Source organism: Hemicordylus capensis, chromosome 3 (genome assembly GCF_027244095.1).
Source record: "Hemicordylus capensis ecotype Gifberg chromosome 3, rHemCap1.1.pri, whole genome shotgun sequence".
Lineage (NCBI taxonomy): Eukaryota > Metazoa > Chordata > Lepidosauria > Squamata > Cordylidae > Hemicordylus > Hemicordylus capensis.
The window spans coordinates 270,108,835-270,136,745 of record NC_069659.1 but is presented as its reverse complement, the minus strand read 5'-3'; the positions used below and the strand labels follow the sequence as shown (position 1 = coordinate 270,136,745).

Genomic DNA, 27,911 nt, shown 5'->3' with positions numbered 1-27,911 from the left:
GATTTGTACTTCTGTTGTCACCAACAAAGGAAGAATGAAATGTTTTCAGTTAAATGCTTCTGCACATTAACTACTTTTTCTGAGACTGACTTATGAGAATATGAAGTTTTCAGTGCCCTGGATTACCCTGCTGGTATTTCTCTCCCAATTCTATTCTTGGGCTAAAAATAATTGTGGGGAGAGAGAGAAAAGAAAATTGAAGGTTTTTCTTCTCTCTCACTGCTTTGTGTAATGTAGCATCAATGGGCGGCACATTCAAGTTGCAGTCACCCAGAACTAAACCCATTGGATTTTTCTTAAGCATTTTTTTTTACTGACTAAATTATTATATCAGCAACCAAAAAGATTACTGAGAAAAAGATTTATATTTTACCAGTTTATCTATTTTCTCTTTTCCCAAGGAAAGACTGAAATTACACATAGTTAAACACATCCTCTTTCCCTAACTGGTTCACTAGCATTTTTTAAAAAAACAAACCCTTTTGCTTGAGTTACAAGCCATTTTCTTTTTTAGGTCATGCCCATGGTTTGGGATGTCTAGACTTGTACCTCTCTTCTCCAACTGCTTCTGGGTGCCCCAGGCTCTCTAAATATGTCTCTTTCTCTCACAAAGGGTTTCTCCCTGCTAGTTAACTCTTATTTTGACTCCATGTACTTTCCCTAGAAGCTTCTAGCAGATTCTTGTCCTAGAGACTTCTAGATCAGGCCTTCCATCTTTTATGTGTTCTCAGTCAGGTAGTCGTGTTGCCATTGCAAAAGCTGAGACGTTTACATCTGAAGAGACATTTTCTCTGTGCTCATTTCTCAATTAAATCAGGGGAGGGGTTATGTGGTTTTGGTTATATGATTTCTCCCAGAAGAGAAAAAAGCAGGGCAGGGTCTGTAGGTCAGTAGAAGAGCCCTTGTTTTGCATATAGGAGGTCCCAGGTGCAATTCCTGGTATTTCCAAGTAGGGCTGGGAAATACTCCCTTTCTGAATTTGGAGAGCTGCTGCCAGTCAGTTAAGACAATGAACCCTTCCTCACAGCTAGTGAGTAAAGGCTACCCTGTCTGCAGGAAGAAAGCCCAGAAAAAAAGCTTACTTCCCCTCAGACGATCCTCCAGGATGCCCTGGGCAGGCGGATCGCATGCCCAGACGAGTACTGGGGCTCTGGGGGTCAAGTTGCTGGGACACATTGCATCCCCCCTGAGAAATACCACAATGCATGGCACAAGTGTGTGGTGCATTATGGGGATCCCTCCTCCTCTTCCTGGGCTCCCTACAGCCTGGTAGCTGTGGCTACAAGCAGCCACGACTGACAGACAGTTTTAAAAATGAGGTTTGGACAGCGCTCGCTCTCCTAACCCTGTTTTAGAGGGAGTCTTCACAGGCGAGTTTGCCGCCATGGTGCTGCCAGGACTGGGCCTGATACTGACAGTTCACATGTGCGTGCAAAACAGGGCCGGGCTCCATTGGCCCAGTTTTGCACATGTGTGTGCACAGTCTCACTACCAAGCTAAAAGGACCAATGGTCTGACTCAGGATATGGCATCTTCATTTTTAATAAATAGTGTAGATTAGCTTTAGAATGCAACAGACGTTTACCAACCACACAAAGAAAACGTTCCTCAGTTACCTGTGTGTGAAAATATATGTCACATGTAACATACACACGTGCTTATATGTTATAACCTTTCTAGGCTTTGGAATAAGGCAAGCTGTGGGGCACCTTGATTTTTATCCAAATGGAGGAGAATTCATGCCAGGATGTAAGAAGAATGCCTTATCACAAATAGTGGACATTGATGGAATCTGGGAAGGTATGTATCAAGAGAACATGATGGAAAGCTTCTACAGGCACAGGGATACAGCGGTGCCCACAGCTATACAAAAGATGCACATGATTATGGCTAGAATCTTACGAACACTTCTTTGAAAATGTTCCATTGAAACTAATAGGACTTGCTTCCATGTCCCAGGCCCTGGTCTAACTAGAGGCTGGCTGATAAGGAACCACACATACAAAGACCTCTTTTCTAATCCATCTGCTGGGGCTCCATGGAGAGAGCCCTGGTAGAAAATAAAATGGCCAGTGTTATAATGCCTTAAATACATCTATGATGTAGCTGCATCTGGAATGCTGCATAGAGTTCCAGTCATACCTTCCTCAGAAAGGATCATCACAGAGCAGAAAATGGTGCAGAAAGGAACAATCCGAATGGCCAGGGAGTTAGAGAACCTTCTTTACAAGGAAAGGCTAAAACATTTGAGGCTTTTTTTTTTGTTTGTTTAGAAAAAAAAGATAACTAAGGTTTATGAAACAGGTTTATATAATTATACATAGTAAGGAGAAAGTGAATAGAGAGACATTAGAAAGACAGAAAACAGAAAGAGCCCCTGGTGGCGCAGTGGTAAAACTGCCGCCCTGTAACCAGAAGGTTACAAGTTCGATCCTGACCAGGGGCTCAAGGTTGACTCAGCCTTCCATCCTTCCGAGGTCGGTAAAATGAGTACCCAGAATGCTGGGGTGCAATATGCTAAATCATTGTAAACAGCTTAGAGAACTTCCAGCTATAGAGCGGTATATAAATGTAAGTGCTATTGCTATTGCTATTAAGTCTGTTCACACAACCATCAGCATCAGGGTATTAGGCCTTCTACTCTGGTTTGCACCGTTGTGTGAACTCATGAAAATCCCTTCAACCCAGGTTGCTCACAGCAGGGTAGCCCAGCTTTTGTACCCTGCTCTTAAGCAAGGTGAGAGGAGAGGAGAGTGTTCCTGACTTGCTTTTCTGATTGTGTGGATACATTTACCTTTTCTAGCAGCTGCCTGCAAACAATAGAGAATATTATAACAATAATATTCTATTGAAAACAATAGAATATTGTTTTCACTAATGGAAACAATAGTGGCTACCCTGCAAAGCACAGGCTCTTCTCATGAGCAGCCAAGTGCAGGCTTAGGCAGCCAAGCCTGGCAGTAGTGGCTGGTGGGCATTGGAGTGGGTGGGCGGGGGGGGGGGGGCGGCGGAAGGGGAGAACCTAGTCACTGAGGCAGAAGCCTATCCACCCTTTCCTCTACATCAGCGAGCTTGGATATTTACCCAAGCCTGCCAGCACTGAGGAAAACAGAAAGAGGAGGAAAAACAGAAAAGCAGGGGCAAAAGTAGAAAACAGAAAAGTGTTTTGTTTTTCGGGTGGGGGGAGAGGCAGAAAGAAAAAGAAGAAAAAAACAGGGCAAAAAGCAAGGAGAAAGTTAGAAAGCAGAAAGGAGGGGCAAGAGGCTGAAAGAGGGACAGAAGGGAGACAGCAGGGATTGTATCCCCCCTCCCACCAAACAAACAAGCTAGTAAAAGATCAGGCTTAGCAGCTAGCGAATCCTCGAGAGCAGGGAGCTTCTTCCAGCCCTTCCCCACCACCTGTAACCTCCCCCCCCTTTTTTTTAGTGGCTGGAACAGCTGCTACTCAAACTGTTCCAGCCAATCTGACTCCTAGGGGGCTCCTCCATGGTACTGCCCTCAGGAAGAAGGGGGGGGGAGTTAAAAAATATATACTCCCTGAAGCAACCAGGAAATGCATTTTTAACCCATTAATTTAGTTCTTCCTGGTGGCAGTGCCAGGAGCAGCCCCCTAGGAATCAGATTGGCTGGAGCAGCTTGAGTAGCAGCTGTTCCAGCCAGTAAGACCAAAACAAGAAGTTACAGGCAGGGGAGGAGGGCCTGAAAGAAGCTCCCTTATCTTAAGGTTTCCCTGGCTGCTGGTAAGTCTGATGCTTTATTAGCTTGTTTGTTTGGGGGTTGGGGTTGGGGGAGTGCCCTTCCAGTCCTTACTGACCAGCTGCCATTGAAGCCTGGGCTTGGCTGCCTGTGAAAACCACACGGATCCACATGGATCCCGGTGGTGCCCTGGCACCAAAACCAACGCTGAAGCCCAACTCTTAGCTGAGATTAGGGACACAAATGCACCCTTAACCTGGTTCCTGGGATCGTGTGTCAGCACAGGCTACTTGTAGCTCACGTTAAAACAGAGATGGGCACCTAGAGTGCCTGTCCCCTGGGGGAATCCCTCAGTGCGCCACACTCAGTGCACAGTACACTGTGAGATACCTGGAGACTGGGATAACAAGTCCCAGCATCTGTGCCATCTGCCCTGCTCTGCGCTGCACAGAGCAGTGGGGATTGTGTGAGAGTATGGAGTGCACTCCCACCAAGCCCAGGCTGCTCATCTGGGGGAAAGGCAAGTTTTGCAAAGACCTGTCCCTGCCTGCCTGCCCGGTAGGTTGTGTGAATGGCTCCACCCTCTATGATCTTGATGCTGGAGTAGCTTCAGCAGGGCTGGGCCGAACTCCTGCTTCTGCGTGGCCAGTCAGAGGGAAGCTCCTGATGTAATGAGACTCTCCAGTCTACTGGCAGCGCAAAGTATGCTGGGAAGGGCTGCAAGGCCCTCTGTGCTTCTAATTCTCTGTCTCAGCAATGGCCGCAGCCTGGCTTAATCAAATGTTTCCTGAGTTTGCTAATCCAAACAGAAGTTGTGATCATCCATTGCTCTCTGACCTTCCAGCCCATGGCCATATAGTCGTGTGAACCGCCCTATCTTCTCCTTTTCTCATAATACTAGCACAGTACGCCAATGAAACTGATTGTGCAATACATTCAGGGCAGAGAAAAGAAAGTACTTCTGCACACAATGAGGTTATTCCCACGATCAACGGAAAGCTGGCTAAGGGAATTTAGCCCACTTTCCATTAATCCTGGGAACCACTGGGCTCGTGGGCAAGCCTGGTGATCCAAGGCGGCTAGCCCGCCTAAAGCACCCTCCACTTAAATGAGGTTAACAGAGCAGGCGCTCCATTAACCTCATTTTGTTGCTTGTGTGTTGCAGCGGCATGTGGCAATACACAAGGAGACCCCTGACCAAGAGGCTGCAAGAAGCCTCCCGGGCTCAGGGGTCTCTCCAGGATGTCCTGTGCACTTGTGCAGGGCATCCTGGAACTTCAGGAGCCAGCCGGCCCCCGATCCCCACCACGCTTGCCAGCTCAGTGATGGAGGCGGCAATCGTGTGGCCGGCTGATCCAGCCACCCAGGGCTCTGGGCTGGATCATCTGTGGAGAGAAGAACTTCACTGCATATTTCTTATGGAGTTCACTGCCACAAAATGTGGTAAGGGTCCCTAGCTTTGATGGCTGTGGAAGACAGGACTGCCAATGACTCCTAGCCATGATTGTTAACTGGAATACAGGTTGTCTACTGTTAATACAAGTTGGTGAGAATCAAATTATGGGATGGTTGTGATCTTCATGCTCAGTTTGTGGACTTCCTGGAATCATCTGGCTGGTCATTGTGGGAAACAGAATGCTGGACAAGGTGCACCTTTCATCTGGTCCAGTGGGGTTTATGATGTTTAAAATAATCAGCAATAACACTGATCAAAGGTTTAGGGGGCTTCTGGATTTAGTTCCTCCTGCTCTGCCTCTCTTTGTCAAATTGTTTATTGATGAGATTACTGATTTTCTGACAGGGATGCCTGAGCCCTGAGCTGTTTGATAGCATTGTTGGACCAGGGATAGAACGTTCAAAATCAATGTATAAGTATGTAGCCTACTAGTAGGGATGTGCACGAAACAGAGTCTGCATTTTGTTTTGAGCTTGGATCCTATGGGGATTTTGTGGGTTTGGTAGTAGGTTGCATCCATTATGCCCTACCACACAGCCCACTTTGGTGTCCCTAGGAGCTACCCATGGGGAACAATTGGATGTTTTGAGTTTTCCCAGTGTTCCCTACAGCTACAAGTAGCTGAACTCACAGAATGCACACACACGATTTGCATTGCAATTTGCAATGCATTTTCCCACCTTGCCTTGGAAAACATTGCAGAAGCAAACAGTAAATGGGAATCTGAAAGTCCCAACACAGAACACACATTTCAAACACCGTCCAAAATGTCCCAAAAAGAATCACTGTCTCAGAATTTACTGCCACCCACAGTGCCTGTGCTGCAGTAACAGGAGGAGGGCTGAGAGAGATTCCTGCCTGTAACCTTGGAGAAGCCACTGCCAGTCTGTGTAGACAATACTGAGCTAGATGGACCAATGGTCTGACTCAGTATATGTCAGCTTCCTATGTTCCTATTGGCACAAGTTGCTTTTCCACATGCAGTTATGATGCCTTACTTCCATGCATTGCAATAGCTGCCACAGCAGCTCCCTTAGCAGCAAGCATAGTCAGAAGCTCAACTAGAGCAATTTCAGCACATTTTGACTGGGTTTACCTTGTAATGCAGATTGCAGAGCAGACCAGAGCAGTGAGTGAAGCATAAGTTAGTCTCAAGGCCAGTCATAGAGCTAATCACAGCAATAATAAAGAAATATCACACACACACCCCACCCCACCCCACCCCACCCCACCCCACCCCACCCCACACCTGCCACTCTCCATTTCTCACCACAACACTATCTCACAAACAAACCAAATCACAACTCAAGGAAGGAAGGCATTCAAGTTCTGCCTTTGTCAATCTGCGATTTAACAAAACCAGACCGTTATAGTAGCAATAGCACAGCATATTATACTCAGTGCTGAGAAAACCACAAAATCAAACCTTCATTCCTCCCTCCCATCCTGCCTGGTACAGAGAGACAGATGGACAGAGCAATCATGGCCTGGGTAGCTCAGCTCTGAGCTTAGCTGACTGAAGACTCTGAACAGGATAGAAGGAGCAGGAAGAAATGTGAGCAACACTCTAAGATTTCCCCCCTGGAGGATGGGGCCACTCTGGGAAGAGCATCTGCATACTTGCATGCATGCAGAAGGTTCCAGGTTCCCTCCCTGGTATCTCCAGATATAGGGCTGAGGGAGAGAATCCTGCCTGTTACCTGGGAGAAGAAGTCTGACTCTGAGTACTGTAGACCAGTGTTTCTCATGACTCTGAGTACTGTTGATACTGAGCTAGATGTACCAATGTTCTGACAAGAAACAAAGCTTCTAGACTCACCATGAGAAGAATTCTTTCTTCTCTTCTCCCGTGTATATCCCATGACATTGCTGCCTGCCTGCCTGTGTCCAGATAACACCATGGCTTCAGACTGGTGCTGGACCCTGGCTGACAGCCTGACACATGGGCCATCTCATCATGAGCCATGGCAGTGGTGTTCATGTGGTGTCTGTGTGTGTCAGCAGCTCTAACAGGCAGGCTGTGACACATCTGGTTTGGGGTTTGGTCAGGGTGGGGCAAACTGTTAGTGGTGTTGCGGTGAGTGGGGGTCGCCATGAGTCACCCGCTCTCCATGGCCAGCATGGGATAGCCCAGCAGGGGGAGGTTGGTCTTCAGGAAGACCAGCAGCTCCACCAAGTCAGCCTCTGTGAGCGATAGGGTATCATGATGTCCCTGGTCATGGAGAACACCCTCTCACTCCTGACACTGGTTGGTGGGCATGAGAGGAACTGTATGGCAACCATCTCCAAGTCCAGCCAGACTTGGCAATGCAGTTCCCCAAACTGGATCGGCTCCCTCTCCCGGCCTGCCACCAGCTCCTACAGGTACTGCAGCACACACTGCTCAGCACTGCTGCAGTGCTTGGTGGGCTCCTCCTGCACCCCTAGCAAGGTGCCAAGGAAGCCCTCTGGGGACCACTGGGAGAAGCGCTGAGGCAGAACTACTGGCTCCCTTGGCCCTGCCAGGGACGCCATGCTGCTGGACCGGGAATGGTGGTGATGCTGCTGCTAGGGATGGAATGTGGACTAGCAATAGGTACTCGACACCCTCCTCCTGATTGTGCCCCAGCCTCCTCTCCTGGGCTTGCTTAACCTCTTTAACCATGAGGCCCTCCACCAAGGCAGCTGGTCAGGGGTGACCACTTTGCCCTTCATCCTTAAGTCACAAAGGCAGGAAAAAACCTGCTCTGCCAATATACCCAAGGGTGTCTTGAGCTGATCCAACGCTCCGGTCCTCAGCCAACCTGTCAAGGTAATTGCTTCCTCGGTTTTCAGCTTGAACTGGACCTCACCCATTGTCTTTGCCCAGCTTAGTGTTGCTGCCTCGGCACACAAGCTGCTCATGGCAATAAATAATGGCTTGAGTGTCAAGACAACCTCGGAAATGAGCGCCCAGTCCTGGGTGGATAGGTCGAACACTTCCAAGCTACGCCTCTGTGGATGGCCGAAGCAAGAGAAAGGTGGAGTTCTGCCAGATCGGAAGATCCTGAGGCCTCATTTGGGAGGAAGGCAGGGCGAGGAAGGGACTCTTTCACCGCCTTCTCTCCCACTCCATCCCTCCCTCCTGCAGTGAGTCAGTGGTGGTGAGTGCTTGAGTGCTTTTAGTTCAGCTTCAGCATGCCTCTTGCCAGCATGTACACCCCAGTGAGTCCCTTCCCCAGAGCAGCCAAAGCCCATTCCCAGTTTGGGAGGCAGGACAGCTCTCGCCGCCATCCTGTTCCGCTGCCGTTCAGCGGCGGCTTTAAACATTTTTCAAAAGAAGTATTTATTTTAAGGTTCAAAAGTGGGAGAAATTGCTTCTCTAATGGGATGAGCGTTGACCCGCAGGAAGTACCTGTGCCCTGCAGTGTGTGCAGACAGCATGGATTGGGTCACTGGGCCGAGCCCAAAGTGTTCCCACAACATACTGCCATTGCGGCTAGTCTGGCCCCATTTCGATGGTGGTGGTACTGGGGCTGCTGGTTCCTTCTGGGGCTGCTACCACCACTACCTTTGGTCAGGGTCAGAGAAGGTCCAGGAAACAGAATGACTTCCTCCTTAGGAACATAGGAAGCTGCCATATACTGAGTCAGACCATTGGTCTATCTAGCTCAGTATTGTCTTCACAGACTGGCAGTGACTTCTCCAAGTTTGCAGGCAGGAATCTCTCTCAGCCCTATCTTGGAGATGTCAGGGAGGGAACTTTGAAACCTTCTGCTCTTCCCAGAGCGGCTCCATCCCCTGAGGGGAATATTTTTCAGTGCTCACACTTCTAGTCTCCCTTTCATATGTAACCAGGGCAGACCCTGCTTAGCTAAAGGGACAAGTCATGCTTGCTACCACAAGACCAGCTCTCCTCCCAAGCTCTCCTTATCTTCTTCAGTCTCAGATCTGAGGGAGGGGGTCTTGCACTGCCACAGGGAGGATAGTGAGATTGATCTGGCTAGCAGCTGGCACAATTGCTGCCTCCTCCATTGCCACAGGAAGAGCTTCATTCCTGACAGGGGAGGACATCCCCCCTAATTCTAGCTCAGCTGCCAGTGGTGGCTGTGCTGCAGAACCACCCTCCTCCAGAAAAGAGGCCTGGGGGACACTGTTCTTCAGTGGTTCCGGTCCTACCTCACTGGGCAATTCCAGTCGGTGTCGATGGAGGGGGGGTGTCCGGCATCCTGGCCCCTTTCTTGTGGGGTTCCACAGGGCTCGGTCCTTGCTCCCATTCTCTTTAACATCTACATGAAGCCTCTGGGCCTAGTCATCGGTATCTCTACCCCTGGCCAAGCAGGTGATGCCATCCATGTGCTGGCTCAGTGTCTAGAGGCTGTCAGGACCTGATGGGCCAAAACAAGCACAGGCTTAATCCCTCCAAGACCAAGTTGCTCTTGTTCAGTTTGCAATCTGGCCAATTGCCATGAGTGAGTTTATCTCTTGACAGGGTTGTGCTTCCCTTGAGAGAGATGGTTCATGATCTCTGGGTCCTTCTGAACTTGCGACTCCTGCTTGAACAGCAGGTGGAGGCCGTGGCCAGGGGTGCCTTTGCCCAGCTTCGGCTGGTTCACCAGTTACAGCCTCTTCTCAACTGGCAGGCCTTGGCAACAGTAACTCATGCCTTGTTACCTCTTGTTTGGATTACTGTAATGCACTCTACCTAGGGTTGCCTTTGAAAATGATTCAGAAGCTTCAGCTAGTCCAGAATGCAGCGGCCTGCTTCCTCATGGGTGGCTGTAGATTTGATAGTATCATACCTCTTCTATGGTCACTGCACTGGTGGCCTGTTCGCTTCCAGGTCCAATTCAAAGTGCTGGTTCTCTCCTACAAAACCCTTATGGGCTTAGCACCTGTATATCTCCCGGACTGCCACTCTTGGCCGGTTGTATCCTGTCCAGTTAGGTCTTCTCAGCTGGCCTTCCTTAGTGTCCCAGGCCCTGGTGTAATGCATGGTGCCTGGGCCCATAGGAAGGCCTTCTCTGTGGCCGCCCCTCTTCTTTGGAACACTCCTCCCCCACAGATTCATTCAGCCCCCTCCCTAGCTGTTTTTAAGGCCCTTATTAAGAGCCACCTGTTTCACCAGGCATTTGCCCTTAAAAAAAAATAATTATTGGTATTGTTGTTGTTCACTGCCTAGAGTCTTTGGAGGAGGCAGTATATAAGAAAATTTAAACAAACAAACAAACAAATATAATATGCTGGTTCCTTGTCCCCAAAGAGCCATGGGAGACATTTCAACGATCTCTCAGTACTGACAAAATTATAGGTATCATCGAGTTAGAAGTCAGCATTTTAAAGTCAAATGGATTTTAATGAAAGAATTAAGCATGCATATACAGTATATCTCTCCCACTGAGAACAATGAGACTTTAAAGTGCTTAACTTTCTATAGATTGTGCCCTGGGTCTTCAGTGCAACTTCTTAGAAGCCTTCTTCAGGGAGTCACTCTCGTGTAACTTTTATGGAATTTTATTGTATTTTAACTTTGGTAAACCACCTTGAGATGCGTTATGAAAGGTGATATAAAATCTGAACAATAAATAAATGCAGAGCAATGGAGAAGAAGTTTAATTCAGAATTTGTAGTTTATTCTGATATTTTGTCTCCATGAGAGTTTTCTGAAATGCCTTCTATAGAAGTGAGGTACAGTATGTTTGGAAACCATTGCATTGGGATTTTGCAGGAACCATGAATAAGAAACAGCAGGAATCGAGTCTACTTGCAACAGCTTCCTAGAAAACATACATGGATTTTTCTTTCATGTTTTCGCTGTATGTTCTTCGATGGGAGCCATTTCAAAGAATGCATAATGCAGGGGAAATCTTTTATCAGAACCACCCCTAAGGATTGCAGATTTGAGACTTGAAATTATTTAGAGTAATTCCCCCCCCCCCCACCCATGGTATCTAATATAGGCATGCACGGTGGCCATTTGCATGGTCAGAAACCATGTGACGAGCAGTGCAGGTGGTGGTATAGACCTGCGCTCTTCCATGTTAAAGGGGCAGGAGGTGTGCTGCCATTTGGCACTCAGATTGTGTTTCGTGCACATCCTTAAAATATAGCCCAAGGCAACTTGACATGGAGTTATTAAAAACAGGCTGTTTTCTGGCAGGTCCTAAAAATTAGGATTTTGTTATATTAAGTATAGCATTTTATGCTAAATATAGCTGCTGAATCCTCCTCAGTTAAATATTCCAGAGGTTGTATTTCCCATCCATCCCAAAACCTCCTAACTGATTTATTTACAGAAAGGTTTTTTATTAATGTGGTACAATAGACACAACATGTTTTCAGTGAATGATAATCTGTCATTATGACGGCAGATTTAAGAGAGAAAGAAATGTAATTATAGTTGTTTCATTGCATCCAAAGCTTTCCTCGGCATATAGAACAGAGACAAACAGGACTGAATTCAGTTACCTAGAACATCCAGAAAAGCTGTCAAGCAATTAGTGGTGGAAGTAAATATTGTTTAAAATGTTTCAATAGGTTGAAGACTGAGGAAGGGATATCATTCAAGTCTCTGTTATTTAATTGTCTGGCAGAAATAGGATGGCAGGGTGGGGGAAATAACTTTGATATTTGATTATGTTATTGTATTGGCAGTTACTTTATTGGCAGCTAAAACAATTACGTGCCATTCTGTAATTACCCATTTATCATAGAACTGAAAAGTATGATTTTGCTGACATATACAATGAGATTTAGAACAGAGCAGTGGCCTGTGCTTTTGATCTGCACACCCTTCATTGGTCTGTTGAGAGGAGGCTTGTTCCTCAATGTTAATTTCTCAATTGATATTTGATGGATAAAGCTGGGCCCTATCTATCTTCTGCACAGCATCTCTCCAGTGCATAGGAGCATAGGAAGCTGCCATATACTGAGTCAGACCATTGGTCCATCTAGCTCAATATTGTCTTCACAGACTGGCAGCAGTTTCTCCAAGACTGCAGACAGGAATCTCTCTCAGCCCTTTCTTGGAGATGCTGCCAGGGAGGGAACTTTGAACCTAGATGTTCTCCCCAGAGTGGCTCCGTCCCCTAAGGGGAATATCTTACAGTGCTTACACTTCTAGTCTCCTTTTCATATGCAACCAGAGCAGATGCTGCTTAGCTAAGGGGACAAGTTGCCACCACAAGACCAGCTCTCCTCCTCCTCCTCTCTCTCTCTGTCTCTCTCTCTCATCCCAAAGTGGCTATTGCTGGTTTCTATCTTATGGTTTGTTTGTTTGTTTGTTTAGAGCATGAGCCCTTTGGGGACAGGGGGCCTCTTATTTATTTACTTATATCTATGTAAACTACTTTGTGAACTTTTTTTTTAAAAGTGGTATATAAATATCCATCATATTTGTATTCATAAATGCATTGTCCATTGTTAACTGAGTGCAGCTTACGCAGAGCGATATAGGAACTTTACACTCACATGCAAAATTAAAATATTTTCCTACAATTTTAACCAGAAGTTTCCCGGATAACCAATTCCCTGGCAACCAGTAGGGGTATAAGAATTATTGGCTGTCATCCAGGTTAATGCTGTGCATGCATGCTACAGTGTAGAGATGTGCACAAACCTGGTTTTGCCAGTTCGGTTTTGCCGTTTTGGTCCAAACTGGATTCGGTGGTCTATTGGTAAAAAGGAATCTGGTGAGGATTCCCCTTTACCAGTAAAGGGGCAAGTATGTAAGTATGTAGTACTTTCAAATATTATTGGTGGCGGCAGCTCCACCCCCCCGCCCACTCCACTGGCCTTTCCCAGAATAGCTAGGGCCGGTGGTGGTCCATTTCGGGCCTCCTCCAGCCTGGTTCTGGTCTCCATGGACACGTAGAGACCATTTTAGTGACCTCTACACATGCACAGAGGCCATTTGTGTGACCGCTATAATGGCCTCCACACATGCGTGGAGGCCAGAATTGGGCTGGAGAAAGTCCAATCCGGGCCACAGCTGTACCTGTCTACTCTGGGGGAGGCCAACAGAGGTGGGGGAGTCGCCGCCCTCACCGCCCTTCTCACAGCTGCTGCCAATAATAATTGTAGGCTTAGGGAAGCCCCCCCCCCCGCCCCTTTACTGGTAAAGGGGAATCCTTACCTTGGTTTGAATTGAGTTGGCTCCCACATCCCTACTTCAGAGGATGCTTTTCACCATCTCCATTTCCCTCTGGAGCCCTCTGAAAATGGTCATGCAATAATGGGCAGCAGAGGGAAGGGGAGATGGGGGGCGGGGTGTGTGGGTAAGGCCTTTCTCTGTAGCATGTGTGTAGCATTGGTTCAGATGTCAAGCACCCAATATCAGGTTGGTTTCAGACACTGATAATCAAAAGGTAGAAGAACAACTGTAAAATGCTGGAGATTATATACTGGATATTAGACATTAGTAATAAGTATTTACTTATAAAATACTGACCACAAAACTTTATTGAATGTCAGATAGCAAGAATAATACTAGTAATAGGTATTAACTATTTAAATATAAAGTATTGACCATAAGACCTGGGTTGGCTACATTGTACATTTTCCCCAGATTTATTTTTGTTCACCTATTAATGGAAGAATAGATGGTGTCTGTATGTAAATATAGTTAGAATGCAATATGAGGCAAATTCATAACCTAACTCTAGTGACTTGTGCAACACCATTTTCAAGTCTCTCTTTGGAGTAATGTCATATTCTCTGCAGCTATAACCAATATTTTGCTGTATTGCTCCTGCCAAGTCCTGATATATCCCAACCTTATAGAGGGATAAGAGCCACTGCTTAAATTCAGCTTTAGTACAGTCTGTGATGAAAGGCCAGGAATAATGTTACATGTTTCAGTTCAGTCCAGGAATTGTGGAGTAAGCTGTAAGATGTGCACATTGTCTTGTTCAAACAATTTCGTAAATGAAAAGTAAAAAAAAGAAAAAGAAAAAAGTAAAAGTACATTATATTCTCCCCCTACCCACAGGAACCCGTGACTTTGTGGCCTGTAACCATTTGCGGAGCTATAAGTATTATTCAGAGAGCATTATCTCTCCAGATGGATTTTTGGGCTATCCCTGTGCTGCATACAACTTATTTGAAACAGTATGTTACTTGTATATCTCAGAAATAGTGGGAATATTGGGCTATTGCTCTTTACACATACAGCAAAATGCAGTTTTCCAGTATGCTGAAATACTTTGCCAATATGTATATGTGAAGAAGTTAGTTAGCATGTAATGTGAGGTTAATTCACAGGGAATGCCATATTGTCATTTGGCACTATGGATCCAAAACAAGCTCTGTGTTCGTGTGCTCCAATTAGTTACTTCATGGTTTATGACAAACCCTAGTTAGCGACTGCATCCCAACTGGCAAGCCATGGTTGGTCAATAATAATAATAATAATAATAATAATAATACGATTTCTATACCACCCTTCCAAAAATGGCTCAGGGTGGTTTACAAAGAGAAATAACAAATAAGATGGCTTCCTGTCCCCAAAGGGCTCACATTCTAAAAAGAAACATAAGACACACACCAGCAACAGTTACTGGAAGTACTGTGCTGGGGGTGGATAGGGCCATTTACTCTCCCCCTGCTAAATAAAGAGAATCACCCTCTCTAAATAAAGAGAATCACCCTCTCTAAACCACCCTCTCTAAATAAATTACTCTCTCTAAATAAAGAGAATCACCCTCTGAGCCAGGATTACAAACCACAGTTTGAAGCTGTTTTGCAGAGCAAGTTCAACCCATAGTTTGATGGTTTGAATATAATAGAAAACTATAGTTTGCTGCAAACCAAGAAGTAACTAATTACGTGGAGTGTTCAAGAGGTGGGGGGCGAGGGAGGATAAGAAGCGAGCATGTGCTCCTAAGTCTCAGTTATGTAATGCCAAACAATGAGGCTATTCTCACGACCTCAGGAAAATGGGCTAAGGGAGCCAAGCCCGCTTTCCTGCAGTTGTGGGAACTGCTGGGAGCTGTGCGGCTCCTGGCGGTTAGCCTGCTTAAGTCCCCCCACCCCGCCGCCAGATGAGGTTAGTGGAGCAAGTACTCCACTAACTCTGTTTTGCCGATTGTGTGCTGCTGCAGTGCGGCTCCGTGTCATGGTGACACACAAGTAGACCCCCCACCAGGAGGCTATAAGCAGCCTCCCGGCACGGGGGTCTCCCTAGAATGCCCCACGCACTTGCGCAGGGCATCCTGGGACTTCCGCAGACCAGGTGGCCCCCGATCTTCACTGCCCCTCCCAGCTGTGTTACAGAGCCGGTAGTCGTGTGGGCGGCCAATCCAGCTGCCCAGAGATGGCTCCCTGCAAGTCTGCAGGGAGATCGGGCTAAGCCTGCTCTCCCCACAGAGCTGGCTCTCCACACTGCTCATGTGGAGAGCCTCAGTGGTTCACTATTACATGTGCCCCAATCCTGTACGTTCTAGCACTTACAGAATGGTACTCACATGACTAGTCAAGGTCTATCAATGAGTCATTGGAACCTTGTTTGGTAGTGGCAAGATGCTGAACAGACCTAGGGAAAATTGCAGTCAGTAACGAGATTAATCTGAGGTTGCTTTCTAAAAAGAAACGATACACTATAGGGACTATTCTCATAGGCTTATATGCAGTGTAGTGTGCCACCATCCAATGTATGCTGGCTCTGTGCATTCCCACACCCCCGTAAGGCTGCTACTGAGCTTCCAGAGACTCTGATAATTATGTCACTGCTGTAGCAATGACCTTCCCATTGGGAATAATGGGAGGCTCATCGCTGCCGTGCTAATGCAATCATCAGTAGCAACAGAATCTCTGCAAGCTTGGTAGCAGTGCCAACGGAGCTTGGGGCTGCATGGAGCCGGTGCACACACCCTGCTCTTGGATCAGCAGCACTCTGTGCTCTATGTAAGCCAGTGTTCTTTGGGGAGAAATCATGATGGCTATACTGGATAGAACAGAAAAATATTTGTCGTATAGATATCACCTAACGCTGAATAAGTGCTTAGAAGTGCTAAAATAAGGAAACCCTAGTGTTATTTGTTGATGACAAAGAAAAATGACATGTACAGTGTCACTCCATCCATCTTAATGGCTTATGAGATATGGAAACTATTTAGATGATACAAGCACTGTTTACATAAGACCATGAGGCTATTCTCACGATTGCCCCAAAGCGGGCTAAGGGAGCCTACCTGCTTTGGGGCAGTCGTGTGCTGCAACAGGAGCCGCATGGCTCCCGGCAGCTAGCCTCCATAAATACCCCTCCCCTTAGACGAGGTGAACGGAGCGAGAGCTCCATTAACCTCATCATTTTGCTTGTGTATTGCCATGGCGCGTGGTGACACAAAAGTAGAGCCCCAACTCTCCAGGAGGTCTTGCCAGGAGAGATCCCCACAGCCCCCACCGGCTCCGTGCCTGAGACGGCAGTCGTGTGGCTGGCCAGTCCGGCCGCCCAGGGCTACCTTTGGATCATCTGCCCCCACAAGCCCCCTTACAGCTCTTCACACTAATTGTGTGGAAAGCCTTCATATTTAAGAGAAGAGACACACCATTTATCCATATAAATCCAGAGTGCTGTATGACCAAGGCTTTGTAATGATGCTACTTTATCTAAAAAAATACCTTTGAGGACAATAGCGCCAAAAAAGAAGGGAAGGTATTCAAGGTTGCCTTAGATCTGGTGGAAATCTAATAATTAGTTTTTAAAAGGTCTTCATAACATGACATGGAGTCTCCAGACTGCTCTTAAACAAAGAAAGGTGTCATTGCTCCAAAGAAGGGCAAGAGAAGAGAAATGCTGTTGCACAGCATTATTAGGTATAATATTCCGCTGGTGCCAAATTTCCGTAGTAATGAAAAGGTGTAAATGTTCTATGTCTGTCTTCATAGGACTGCTTCCCATGTCCCAAAGGTGGATGCCCTAAAATGGGTCACTTTGCAGATGAATTTAAAGACAAAATCACCTCTGACTTTCAGAAGCTTTATTTGAATACTGGAGATGCCAAGAACTTTACTCGTAAGTTCGCAGCATATGTTTTAACTTCTTTTTTGTAGTCAGCATTGAGGTCTGACCTCTAACCTGCATTGACAGCTCAGAGAACTGCATGAAACAATGAACTGCTACAAGCTACAATTTGCTTTAGACATAGCATATAGAGTAAGAAATAGCCCACATTCCAGGAAACCCTACTCCAAAATCCAAGGAAGCACTTGAGTGGTGTATATATTTTGCATTGATAGGTACACTGACTGAGCAAGACAAATCCATGGGCATCAACAATCTTCATATATTAAAAGCAGGTGTGCATCTAATGGACATCTACATTTCAGTGTGCCGTCTTGATCTAAATGCTACCCGCTTTGCAATCACATTCCTATCCACACGGCAGTCTAGATGAGCATGCTCATACACCCTCTTGCACTACTAGTCACATGCAATAACTTCTTATGCATAGCTATAACTAGTCAGGAACATCATGAGTCCTTGGCCCACATTGATGATGTCAATGAATAATTATAGATTTTAAGTGATGAGGGATATCTTGTGATATGATCTATTTTAGCATTTGTCATCTGCTGAAGATGTTTCTTTTTCAACAGCTTTTAGCCAGACTGGAAGTTAGGCTGGATTGATTTTTTTGTGTCCCTCTTTCCTGGATTGATTGTGTGCGTGTGTTTCTATTGCTGCGTTTTGACCTGTTGTTTTCATTTAAGGTATTATATTGATTTTTATTGCTTTAAAGTTGGTTGGTGTTAGCTGTTTTGTGTGTCCCATAACTGGGAAGGAAAGTAGGGCAGAATAGTTTTAAATAAATGTGTTTGCTTTTATATACTATTGCTAATCTTCAGCTGGAAGATTTATTTCACCTTCATTGAAAGGTAAAGTTAGCACCCATAATATAAGTGCAAACAACAACAACAAGTTCTATAGCAATAGAAAAGTGCTGACAGAAAACAAACCCATTGTTTGTGTTGTATAGGTTGGAGGTACAAAGTATCAGTCACACTTTCTGGAAAGAGCAATAACAGGGGATACATAAATATTGCATTGTACGGATCTGGAAGAAACACAAAACAATATGAAATTTTCAGGTAAGTTCAGCGTGTGGGAAGTTACCCATTTCAACAGATATGTATGTACTTGACATTTACTTGACATGTTTCTACTTGACATTTGTATTTCTTTTCTCTTCTATTTCTGAGGCACTCTTAAGTTGATTTGATAGGCTTTTTGATATGACACACAAAATGACTGAACACAGTATGAATGTCTACAGAATTTGAATATGACCAGAATTGACACAATTTGAATTTGATCAGAATTGACCAGAATAGCACAGAAAATACTAAATCTGGCCTAACAACATTTTTATGCAATGACATTACATTACTTCCTGTTTCATTTTCAATCAATAAACTAAGAATGCCTGGCAATACATTTGCCTCATTTACTGCCACTACACAGGGCCTATACTGTTGTTATCCTGCCACTAACAGCCAAAATCTCAGAGAGACCATATTACTCTTGTATTGAAAGACCTACACTGGCTACCGATTAAGTTTCCAGGCAAAATACAAGGTGCTGTTTATCCTCTATAATAAAACCCTTGAGTGTGCGGCCGTGCCGCCCGTGTCTTTCTCGGCAGTTCTGGGCATGCGCGGAGCAAGATACGGCTGCCCAGACACGGGTGGCCATGTTGATCAGTGGCAGGGGGACCGGGAGGACAGAAGCAGCAGCGGGGGAACCGGGAGGGCTGAGGCGGCAGCGGGGGAACCGGGAGAGCAGAGGCGGCAGCGGGAAACAACAACCAAAAAAAAAATGGCAGGGAGAAAAGAGAAGCGGGGGGACCGGGTGTCCGGCTCCCGTCAGCGACAAGCGGGTGGCTGGCTGAGGCGCTCCGCTTCTCTAAAGCTGTCTTGGGGCTGTCCGGACGTGGGGAGTGGGGAACGCGTGTCCTGCCCTGTATCTTACGAGGCGCTCTGGAAGCCCCGCCTCCCCCGGGGCCGCTTCGCGCACTTCTAGGTGCGCGCCTACCCCCCCTGTGATTACGGCGACAGGCACGTGCCTCCCTAGGGAAGGCCTCGCCAGAGGAGCCGGGGTCGGAGTAGCGCCGCTGCCCTTGCCCAGGAAGACGCGCTGGTGGCGGGCGGCCTGCCACGTAATGTGTGGCGCTCGGCCCAGCATCCGTGGCGAGGAGACAGAGGCAGGCGGGCGCTTCCAGCAGGCTGACATGCGCGAGGAGAGGCCAGCCTGCGCGCCCCGGCCATGCCGAAGGGCCCTTCGTGGGGGGCCCCAGATGGTGGTGGGCCCCGCGCGCGCGGCAGAGAGGGAGAGAGGGAGGGGCCGGTCCCAGCAACACAAGGCCAGATGATAAATGTCAAGCAGCAGCAGCAGCGGGTTGATTTCCTCCGGTGGGCTTTCACTTGAGAGTCTGGAGGTGAGTCTCTACGTGACAGCCTGGCACGCTTGGGGGAGCTCCTCCCACAGCTACTGGAAGGAGCTCCGCCTCTGCCCCGCACCCTCAGCTCTCCCACTGTCCATCTGCCACCGGGAGCTGGTTAGGTGTGACAAAAAGCAAAAGAAAGAGAGGCAGGTACCGGGAAGGTACTAGCTAAAATGGGCCAGGGACTGAAGAAGGAAGGCAAAGACAGAGAGAGAGAGAGAGAGAGACAGACAGACATAAAAGAAGGAGTGAGGGAGGGAGACAGGACAATAGAAAGATGAAAAGAAAGAAAGAAGGAAGGAGAGAAAAGAGAGAGAAGGGAAGGAAAAGGACAAAAGAAACAAGGAGAGAGGGAAGGAAATTAGGAAAGAGAGAAGTAAAGGAAGAAGAAAGAAGAAGGAGTGAGGGAGAAGGACAAAAAAAAGACAGAAGGGAGGGAGGAGCCGCCAGCCCCAAAGAGCGCGCCCATTAAAGAAGGAAAAGAGGAAAAAAACAGAAAGATGGAAGTGAGAAGAGGTGGAAGAAAGGAGAGAGAGGGAGAGGGACAGAGAGGAAGTGAAGGAAAGGAAAGAGAGGATGAGGGAGAGAAGAAAAAAGAAAGAGAGAGGGAAACGGAATAAAGGACACCAAAAAAAAAAAAAAAAGTACTAGCGCCCGTTATTTTAACGGGCTAAAAAAATACTAGTAACTTATAAAGCCCTAAATGGCTTGGGCCCTGGGTATTTAAGAGACCGTCTTCTTCGGTATGAACCCCACCGCCCATCAGGAGATCATCAAGTTAGGTCCGTCTGCAGTTGCCACCCGCTCGTTTGGTGGCTACTTGGGGACGGGCCTTCTCCACTGCTGTCCCAGAGCTTTGGAACGCATGCCCTGCTGAAATAAGAGTCTCCCCATCTCTGACAACTTTTTAAAAGGCTTTAAAGATGCACCTATTCACACAGGCTTTTAATTAAATATTGTTTTAACAGTTTTATCATCGTTTTAAAATGTTTTTTTAATTAAATTGTTGTAATGTTTTAACTTTTACTATGTCATTTACTTTGTTTTAACTACAGTTTTAAGTTTTTTGTTGTCTTTTATTTTAACTAATTAATGTTTTAGCTTTTTGTTTGTCGTAAAGTGCCCAGAGACATGAGTTTTGGGCAGTATAGATGTATGTTAGACAAACAAACAAACAAACATATGATGGGGGCAAATAGGAGTATGGCGGCTAGCCATGTCCCTGCAACAATACACTCGCTGGCCACGCCCCTGCACCTCCATGTGTTTGGTGCTTGTCCGCAAAAGGCAATACTGAACATAGGAAGGGTTCCTCTGCATGAAGGGAGCCCTGTTACCAAGGTGAAAGTTACCTAGGGTAGCCTGGTTTCCTAAGGCTTCCTTCACCAGCAGGTCTCCCTGGGAGGAGTGAAGGAATTACAACAGGGCTTTTTTCAGTTCTTTCAGGGCAGGCATTTGTGTGAGAGTAAGGCAGAAATTTACATACAGGCAGTATCTAATGAGGTACTTAATGTAAACCCAGGGCCTAGCATGCTAGAATGTTTTACTTGTTTTTGATTTGAACAGTAGACATGCATGCTATATCAAAAATTACTTTTGAAAGTATCCTCAGTTAGTTTCCAAAATGGCTTGCCATGCAACATGAAAGGCTAATAATAGTAAACACAAGATCAGCACTTATTTTGGACAAGCAGATCTGGTTTCATGTTTCTTTGAATGCTGACCAATAGCTGGAATAATGGCCTGATTCCTCTTCCCCAATTATTATCTTGATTGGCTGGTCATCTCCCTTAACTGCCTTGCTCGATGACATCATCCCCCTTTGTTAGCACTGATTTACTGGCTGACATCTAGAGCATACCTTTGGTAGGAAAATGTACTGCAGTGAGGGAGAGCTTGACCACAACCACTCCAGCCACACAATCTCAGGCATGCAAGAGGGTTCTGCCTTCTGTCACCTAAAAGATGTGTCCCTGAGGGCTGTGCAACCCCCAGGGACACATTTCCAGGTGACATGGGGCACTGCTAGATCCAGAACCAAGGATCAACATTCACTCCCCCCTTGGGCAGCTGAGGTGATGTGGCTCCAGAGCACATAGGAACATTCTCCCTCAGAGTGTACATTTTAGGTTTGTTTTTTTTTTTTTTTTTAAATCGGTCTGGATTCTTCGATTGGTTTCAAGGTTGTTGAATAAAATCTGGTCTGGATTCTTCTGTGGGTATTTTTTTAAAAAAATGTTATCTCACTCACTTACAGCATCTCATAAATAATGTTAAATACATATCATCCACACATTTAATGTTAGCAGCTCTATTTTCAAATGTCATCTGCTTCAAAAGGTGAAAAAGCCCTTAACGGTTTCCAAATGGTTGTGATTTTAACCTTCTGCTTTTTGTTTGCTGTGACTGTCTGAGCTAAAAGCCTTGCTGTATTATAGCTGTATAAACATGTCATTTCCAGCCTGCTAGTTATTTAGTCCAGCCAGCAACATGTTTTAGCGCTGAAAAATAGATTTAATAGCAGGGAAATTTTAAATGCTTTCTACATTTTCATCCAGACTGAATTTATTCTTGCTGTCAAGCTATACTGGAACAGATTCACCTTGCACATTTTAGTATTTCTTTTTCTATTCTTGCCATTCGTGTGGACCTAGGTCCTTTCGAAAACAGCCTAGACACCATGCTAACCACTGAAATCACGTATGCTCCAAATGCCCCAAATAGGGACAGTCCCTATTTTCTGGTACAAATCCCTGATGAATCACTGTCCTGTTTGTTCTTATTCTTGCCTTTGAGGGGATAACTTATTGAAAATGTTAGTGTCGGTTGCTAGAGTCTTCATTCTTCAGGGTTTAGCCCCTCCCCCTGGGTTTCTGGAAGTTTAATCTCTGAGTGTGGAGAGGTGGGTGCAAAACCCACAGAGTGGGACATGATGACAATATGCTGTCAGTTTTCCATGAACTGGTTCAGATGTCATATGGAGCCAAGATTAAACCTCGGCTTCACACAAAACATCAGCCTCATGCAACATCCCTGAGCCTTGGGAGTGGGCACTCCCCCCTCCCCTGTTCGTGCACACCTCAAAAGACTTCTACTTCCATTGTAGCTAGAAAGAAGCAGGATTGGTTGCTTTTGCTATCTGAATGACCACTCTTGGATTATTCCCACCCAAGTCCTTGAAACAAACCCTGATTTGTAACTGAGGCTCAAAGTTCAGCTCAGACCATGGTTTACTTTGCAACTTTGATTAAATAAGCCAGCATTTGTTAGTTCAGAGAGCACAAACCATTGTAGCTTCTTCCTAACCATACCTGGAAGCAGAATACTTTCTGGGCTCATGTGCAAAGTGAGAAGAGGTGGATGCATGTTCCTAAGGGTAAGTGTGCAAAACCAAGGAGGCTGTTTGCATGACTCGAGCTGCCTGTTTCCCCAGGCAGCCCCTGTTGTCTGGAGCTCTGGGAATGAAGGGCTCTCAGCTGCTTCAGAAGAAGTTAGCCCAACTTTTTAACCTGACGTTTTACTGAGGTAAAACAAACCTGTGCTTTGTTTTACATTGGTAGGTTAGGTGAATAATCGGGTAACCAGAAAAAAATGCACATGAAAAAAGCCCACAAGAAAATTGTGCACAGAAAAAACCCCATTGTCATAAAAGCCCACAAGAAAAATGCGCACACACGGCATTGCTCACATGGAAAATTGCTCACATAGAAAAATGCCCACACGGAAAAAAGCCCACATATATACTGCGCTCCAATGCAAGAATTTTTCTGTGTGGGCATTTTTCCATGTGGGCATTTTTTGGTGTGAGCAATTTTACATGTGGGCATTTTTTGGTGTGAGCATTTTTCCATGTGAGCAATTTTCCATGTGGGCATTTTTCCGTGTGAGCAATGCTCCGTGTACGCATTTTTTGTGTGCGCTTTTATGACAGTGGGTTTTTTTTTCTGTGCGTAATTTTCTTGTGGGCTTTTTTCATGTGCATTTTTTCATAGAACCGAATAATCGCCCCTGGGTAAAAAGGCTTTGGGCAGTGAAGGCTTCTGGCCAGTTCTGGCAGTGAGCAGGGGGGGGAAGAGTGGCTGCACCGAGTGCGGCAGCTGCTCTAATGATATGGGGGGAGTCCTCCTGTTCCCAGCTTTTGCCTTTGCCGCACATGAGAACAGCCTCATGGAGAAAGATCACAGGCAGGTAGAGAGATCCAGAGAAATAAGGGAGATGTAGAAAGTTGTTACGGAAAGGTGGGGAGGAAAGAGGAAGGCACAAATCAAATGTGGTCTAAAAAACAGAATTGTTCTGTAACCGCATGGTACTGTCATACTATGGCTTCCCCAAATTTCCAAGCAGTTGTGGGAGCATACTGGCATGGTGTTTACCATGGGGCAAAAAGTTACAGACAAAGGCCCCACCTGTTGGGGTTTGTGATTGTTTAGCAAAGCACCAAGGAAGCTACCAATCCAGTTACAGAGTGCAGAGTTTAGTTGTTGCAGCTATTTAAGTAACATGCATGGAGAACACTGTAGAGTCTAAACTAAATTGATTTATTGGTGAAGTACATTTGGGATAGGAAATACTTATCCTATCTATCAGCTACATAATGAGGCTTTTCACACGATGGAGGAAAACTGGGCTAAGGGAGCCCAGCCCGGTTCTCCTCCATCATTTATTTTTCAAGCCAGGCAGTTCATAAAGCAACTTCACTGATGTAGAATGCAATGTTGGAACAGTAACTAAAGTTCCTTTGGAACAATGATGTCATAAACTCAAGCCTTCCCAAGCTGGGAGCAGCAACAATTCTGGTGCAAGATGGTAAGGTGGAACAATATATATGTTTATAAATTATTAAAAGAGAGAACCCCCTCAATTATGTCTTTTTCTTTTTTCCTCCAAGGGGAAAGCTTGAACCTGATGGGGTTTATACCACGTTAATTGATGTAGCACAACATGTTGGACCAGTTACTCACGTTAAATTTCTTTGGGACAACAATCTCATAAACCCCACTTTGCCCAAAATGGGAGCAGCAAAGATTACAGTACAAGATGGAGAAGATGGGCATGTGTATGTATACATTTGCTGTTAAAAAACCCCCACCAAACTAAACCTTATTTTTTAATTATACACAACTATATTTTCCCTCACACATGGAGACAGAAAACCTTTTCAGGAACTTAAGAAAACACCCTCAGTTTCGTTGAACAACAGGATACTGAAGCACTCATATTTAGCACATTACAAATACTATTAAAACAAGTTTATGCTCCAACGCTTAAATTATCTTCACTGTACTTGGACATACATAAATGAAAATATGAGTATGCCAAGGCTTGGAATCTGGCTAAATTCAGGCTTATTATGAGGAGATGCATTTGAAGAATAATTACATTTTATGTAATCATTCTTCTCTGAATTTCAGGGCGTTTGCCCACTGGAATGTTGCTTTTGCTAGTTACAGCATTTGTAGGGTCTAGTAACAAAACCATTATATTAGCATGGATCTTTCTGTGGAGTTTGCTTATAGTCAGTTAAGGCCCTATCCCCCAATTCAGAGCTCCATGCACTTATAGAGGGTTTGCATACAGTCAGTGCCTTGAAAACTTCAGGAGCCCAGGGCAGGTGCCTGTGTAGTCTGAAGTGCAGGTGGGTGGCAACCAATGTTACCTGTAACAGGGATTCTCAGATGTTGGTGACTACAACTCCCATAATCCCTAGCCAAAAGCTATTGAAGCTGGGGATGATGGGAGTTGTAGTCGACAATATCTAGGAATCCCTTTACAGGGAACACTGATTATAACCTGATCCTGCATCATCTCCATAGTGGCACCATCCCTGTATAGAAGTCCCTTCAAAGGGAAGTCAAGTTGAGCAACTCACACCAGGCACTGCTAGAAAAGCTTTTCCCTGATCATCCCTATCTCAGCTGGGGTTTCGGTGTGTTTTCAAACAAATATAATTGATGTGCTTGTTATACATTTGTTTCTACTTATCAGTGGTTAGGATGTCATGTTTCAGATTGATCATTTCAGTTGTGGGATTAGTTGGATTTAATTTTCATAGGAACTTGTATTCATTTTTTGAAGGTTTTTTTTTTTTAAGCTGAGGTGCAAGATGAAACTATAGAACTAACCAAACAAACCTGTGCAGCCTCTCCAGTTTCCCTGCTGAGCTGTTCCCAGATGGAGATTTTACTTTAGAAGGGCAGGTGAAGGGCATAATTCATAATATTATCCAGGTTTAGGTCAAAGTCCCTGCGAGCTATCAGGGAGCACTCCATACATGATTTGGGTTTTTCATTGCACATTGGCACTTAGCCTGATTTATGTCCAAGGTAAAAAATTCCACTTCTTGTATCAATTTTGGGGGGCAAATTCAAAATATCCTATATGGCCTATAACTCGCAGTACTTCACCCCTCTTAATCACACGGTAAAGCCTGCTGTCTGGGAAAGGCCCTGGAAAATCTTAGGGATGAAATCTTAGGCATGAAATGTGATTTGGAAACTGATTCGCGGCACATCCCTTTAAAATGGAGGGATTACACGTCCTCTTTAACACAGATGAGAACAGGTCCATACCTGCTCCTCCACTTCCATAATCATGGCACTCTCTGCAGATATGATTGTGCACTGGTGGGGCATCTCCAAGCTGCCCCCGCATGACACCAGTACACAAATGGCCGCCGCACATGCACGGAGGCCATGTGTGTGCCAGCGGCATGCAGGGGCAGCTGGGAGATGCCCCAACAATGCGTGATCATACCTGGGGGAGCACCATAACAATGGAAGTGGTGGCGAGTGGAGGAGGAGCAGTATGGGGTGTTAAAGGGGATGTGTAATCCCACCATTCTCATGCACATCCCTAGCAAATCTGCATAAGGAACATGTGCACAAAACTGCTGTAACCATGAATGAATGGACCAATCTTGCAGCAGGATTTCTGTGTATGCACCACAAAGGTCCTCACACCATGATCCTGTCACTTGTCAGGAATGCAACCAGAATGCAAGTCATCGAGAGGTTTTCCTCACTGCGATTTTCTGCTTCTTCAGAACTGTCTTTACAACTAAACATCCCTGCTTTAAACAACAGATTCTGGCTTCTCCCCTTACAATTAGACTTCCAGTGCATCACATAACAGCCAGGGGGGAAAAGGTACAACTACTTACCACTGATTATTTGGAGTGATGCATTGGAGGCCTAATCAGCAGGAAAAAAGCCAGGATCTGTCATTTAAAGTATGAATGCTTAGTTGCGAAGACCATTCTGAAGAAGCAGTAAATCGCAGTGGGGAAAACTTCAGGGATAAATATGCCTCTTTGAACTGAATTGGTTCATAAATCCCTAAAGGTATTTTCATTATCTTTTAAAAAATGTTACTTTAATTACCAACATATTTCTAGTGTTGGACGCATCTAACAAATGAAAACATAAAAATGAAACAATGGTATTATTACAATTCTGTCAAAGCAAAGTAAGAAATATAAAGAAACCGCATTGCAATTATGATATTTTCAGAGATTTTATGATACAACAATAAAAGCTATAGTTCATCCTAGCAAAAAATAGGATTGCAAAGCGAAAATCAGTATTAAAACTGATATATATGTATATTCTTTCATCCTCAGGTACAATTTTTGTGGCAGTGAAACTGTGAGAAAAGGCGTTCTGCAAACACTTACACCTTGCTGATAATATGAAAACACTGCAAAGTTGCTCATCTTAATAAAAGGTCATACTACTGTGTTGTTCTGTATTTGTTGTACTAACACCTGTGAACATAATCAGTCCATTTATTACTTTCTTCAGGCACTTTTCTACGAAGTGAAAGGAATGATCTAATAAGCAATTTGTAAAACCAAGACTCTCATTCTGTATGAAAGACCCAAGCATAGGTCAATAAGCATAGGCAGGCACATTAGTTCATCACAGCTTTGGAGGTCAAAGCCCCATTCCAGCCACCTGTGCCTGTTGAGTGCCAAATTCATCCCCATCAGTGGGGCAGATCCTTGTGCACACAGTGTATCTGTTTTCCCCACTGATATGAATGGGGCACCTTTTGCATATAGGAAGCTCTGTCTGTACCAGGGGTAAGCAACCTTGACTCTCAAGCTGTTGTTGAATTACAACTCCCATCATCGCTAGTCACAATTTATGATGGGAGCTGTAGTTCAGCAAAAGCTGGAGAGCCAAGGTTGTCTACCCCTGGTCTATACAGACCAGCAAAACAACATGCCCTGTCTTGTCATGGTGTGCTAGCAGTTTCATTGCACACCAGCACTGTGGATTTGTATGCACATGCTCATCCACATTTTATATATTATTTTTATATTTTGACTGAAGCAGTGAATTCTGATCCAGTAAAGGGGT

General features: G+C 45.4%; 1 protein-coding gene across 3 annotated transcripts in view; it reads left to right on the top strand.

The window, feature by feature from the left end:
• The window catches only part of LOC128350748 (inactive pancreatic lipase-related protein 1-like), a 36,521-nt gene extending 9,238 nt beyond the window's left edge, over positions 1 to 27,283 (top strand). For all 3 annotated transcript variants that reach the window (XM_053309386.1, XM_053309387.1, XM_053309385.1), the window contains exons 7-12: positions 1,681 to 1,800; positions 14,100 to 14,218; positions 16,997 to 17,123; positions 18,088 to 18,199; positions 24,440 to 24,607; positions 27,170 to 27,283. In XM_053309386.1, coding sequence (XP_053165361.1) covers positions 1,681 to 1,800; positions 14,100 to 14,218; positions 16,997 to 17,123; positions 18,088 to 18,199; positions 24,440 to 24,607; positions 27,170 to 27,233 — 710 coding nt within the window. In that variant the 3' untranslated portion in view covers positions 27,234 to 27,283. The remainder of the gene's footprint in view (positions 1 to 1,680; positions 1,801 to 14,099; positions 14,219 to 16,996; positions 17,124 to 18,087; positions 18,200 to 24,439; positions 24,608 to 27,169) is intronic.
• The last annotated feature ends 628 nt before the right edge of the window (positions 27,284 to 27,911 follow it).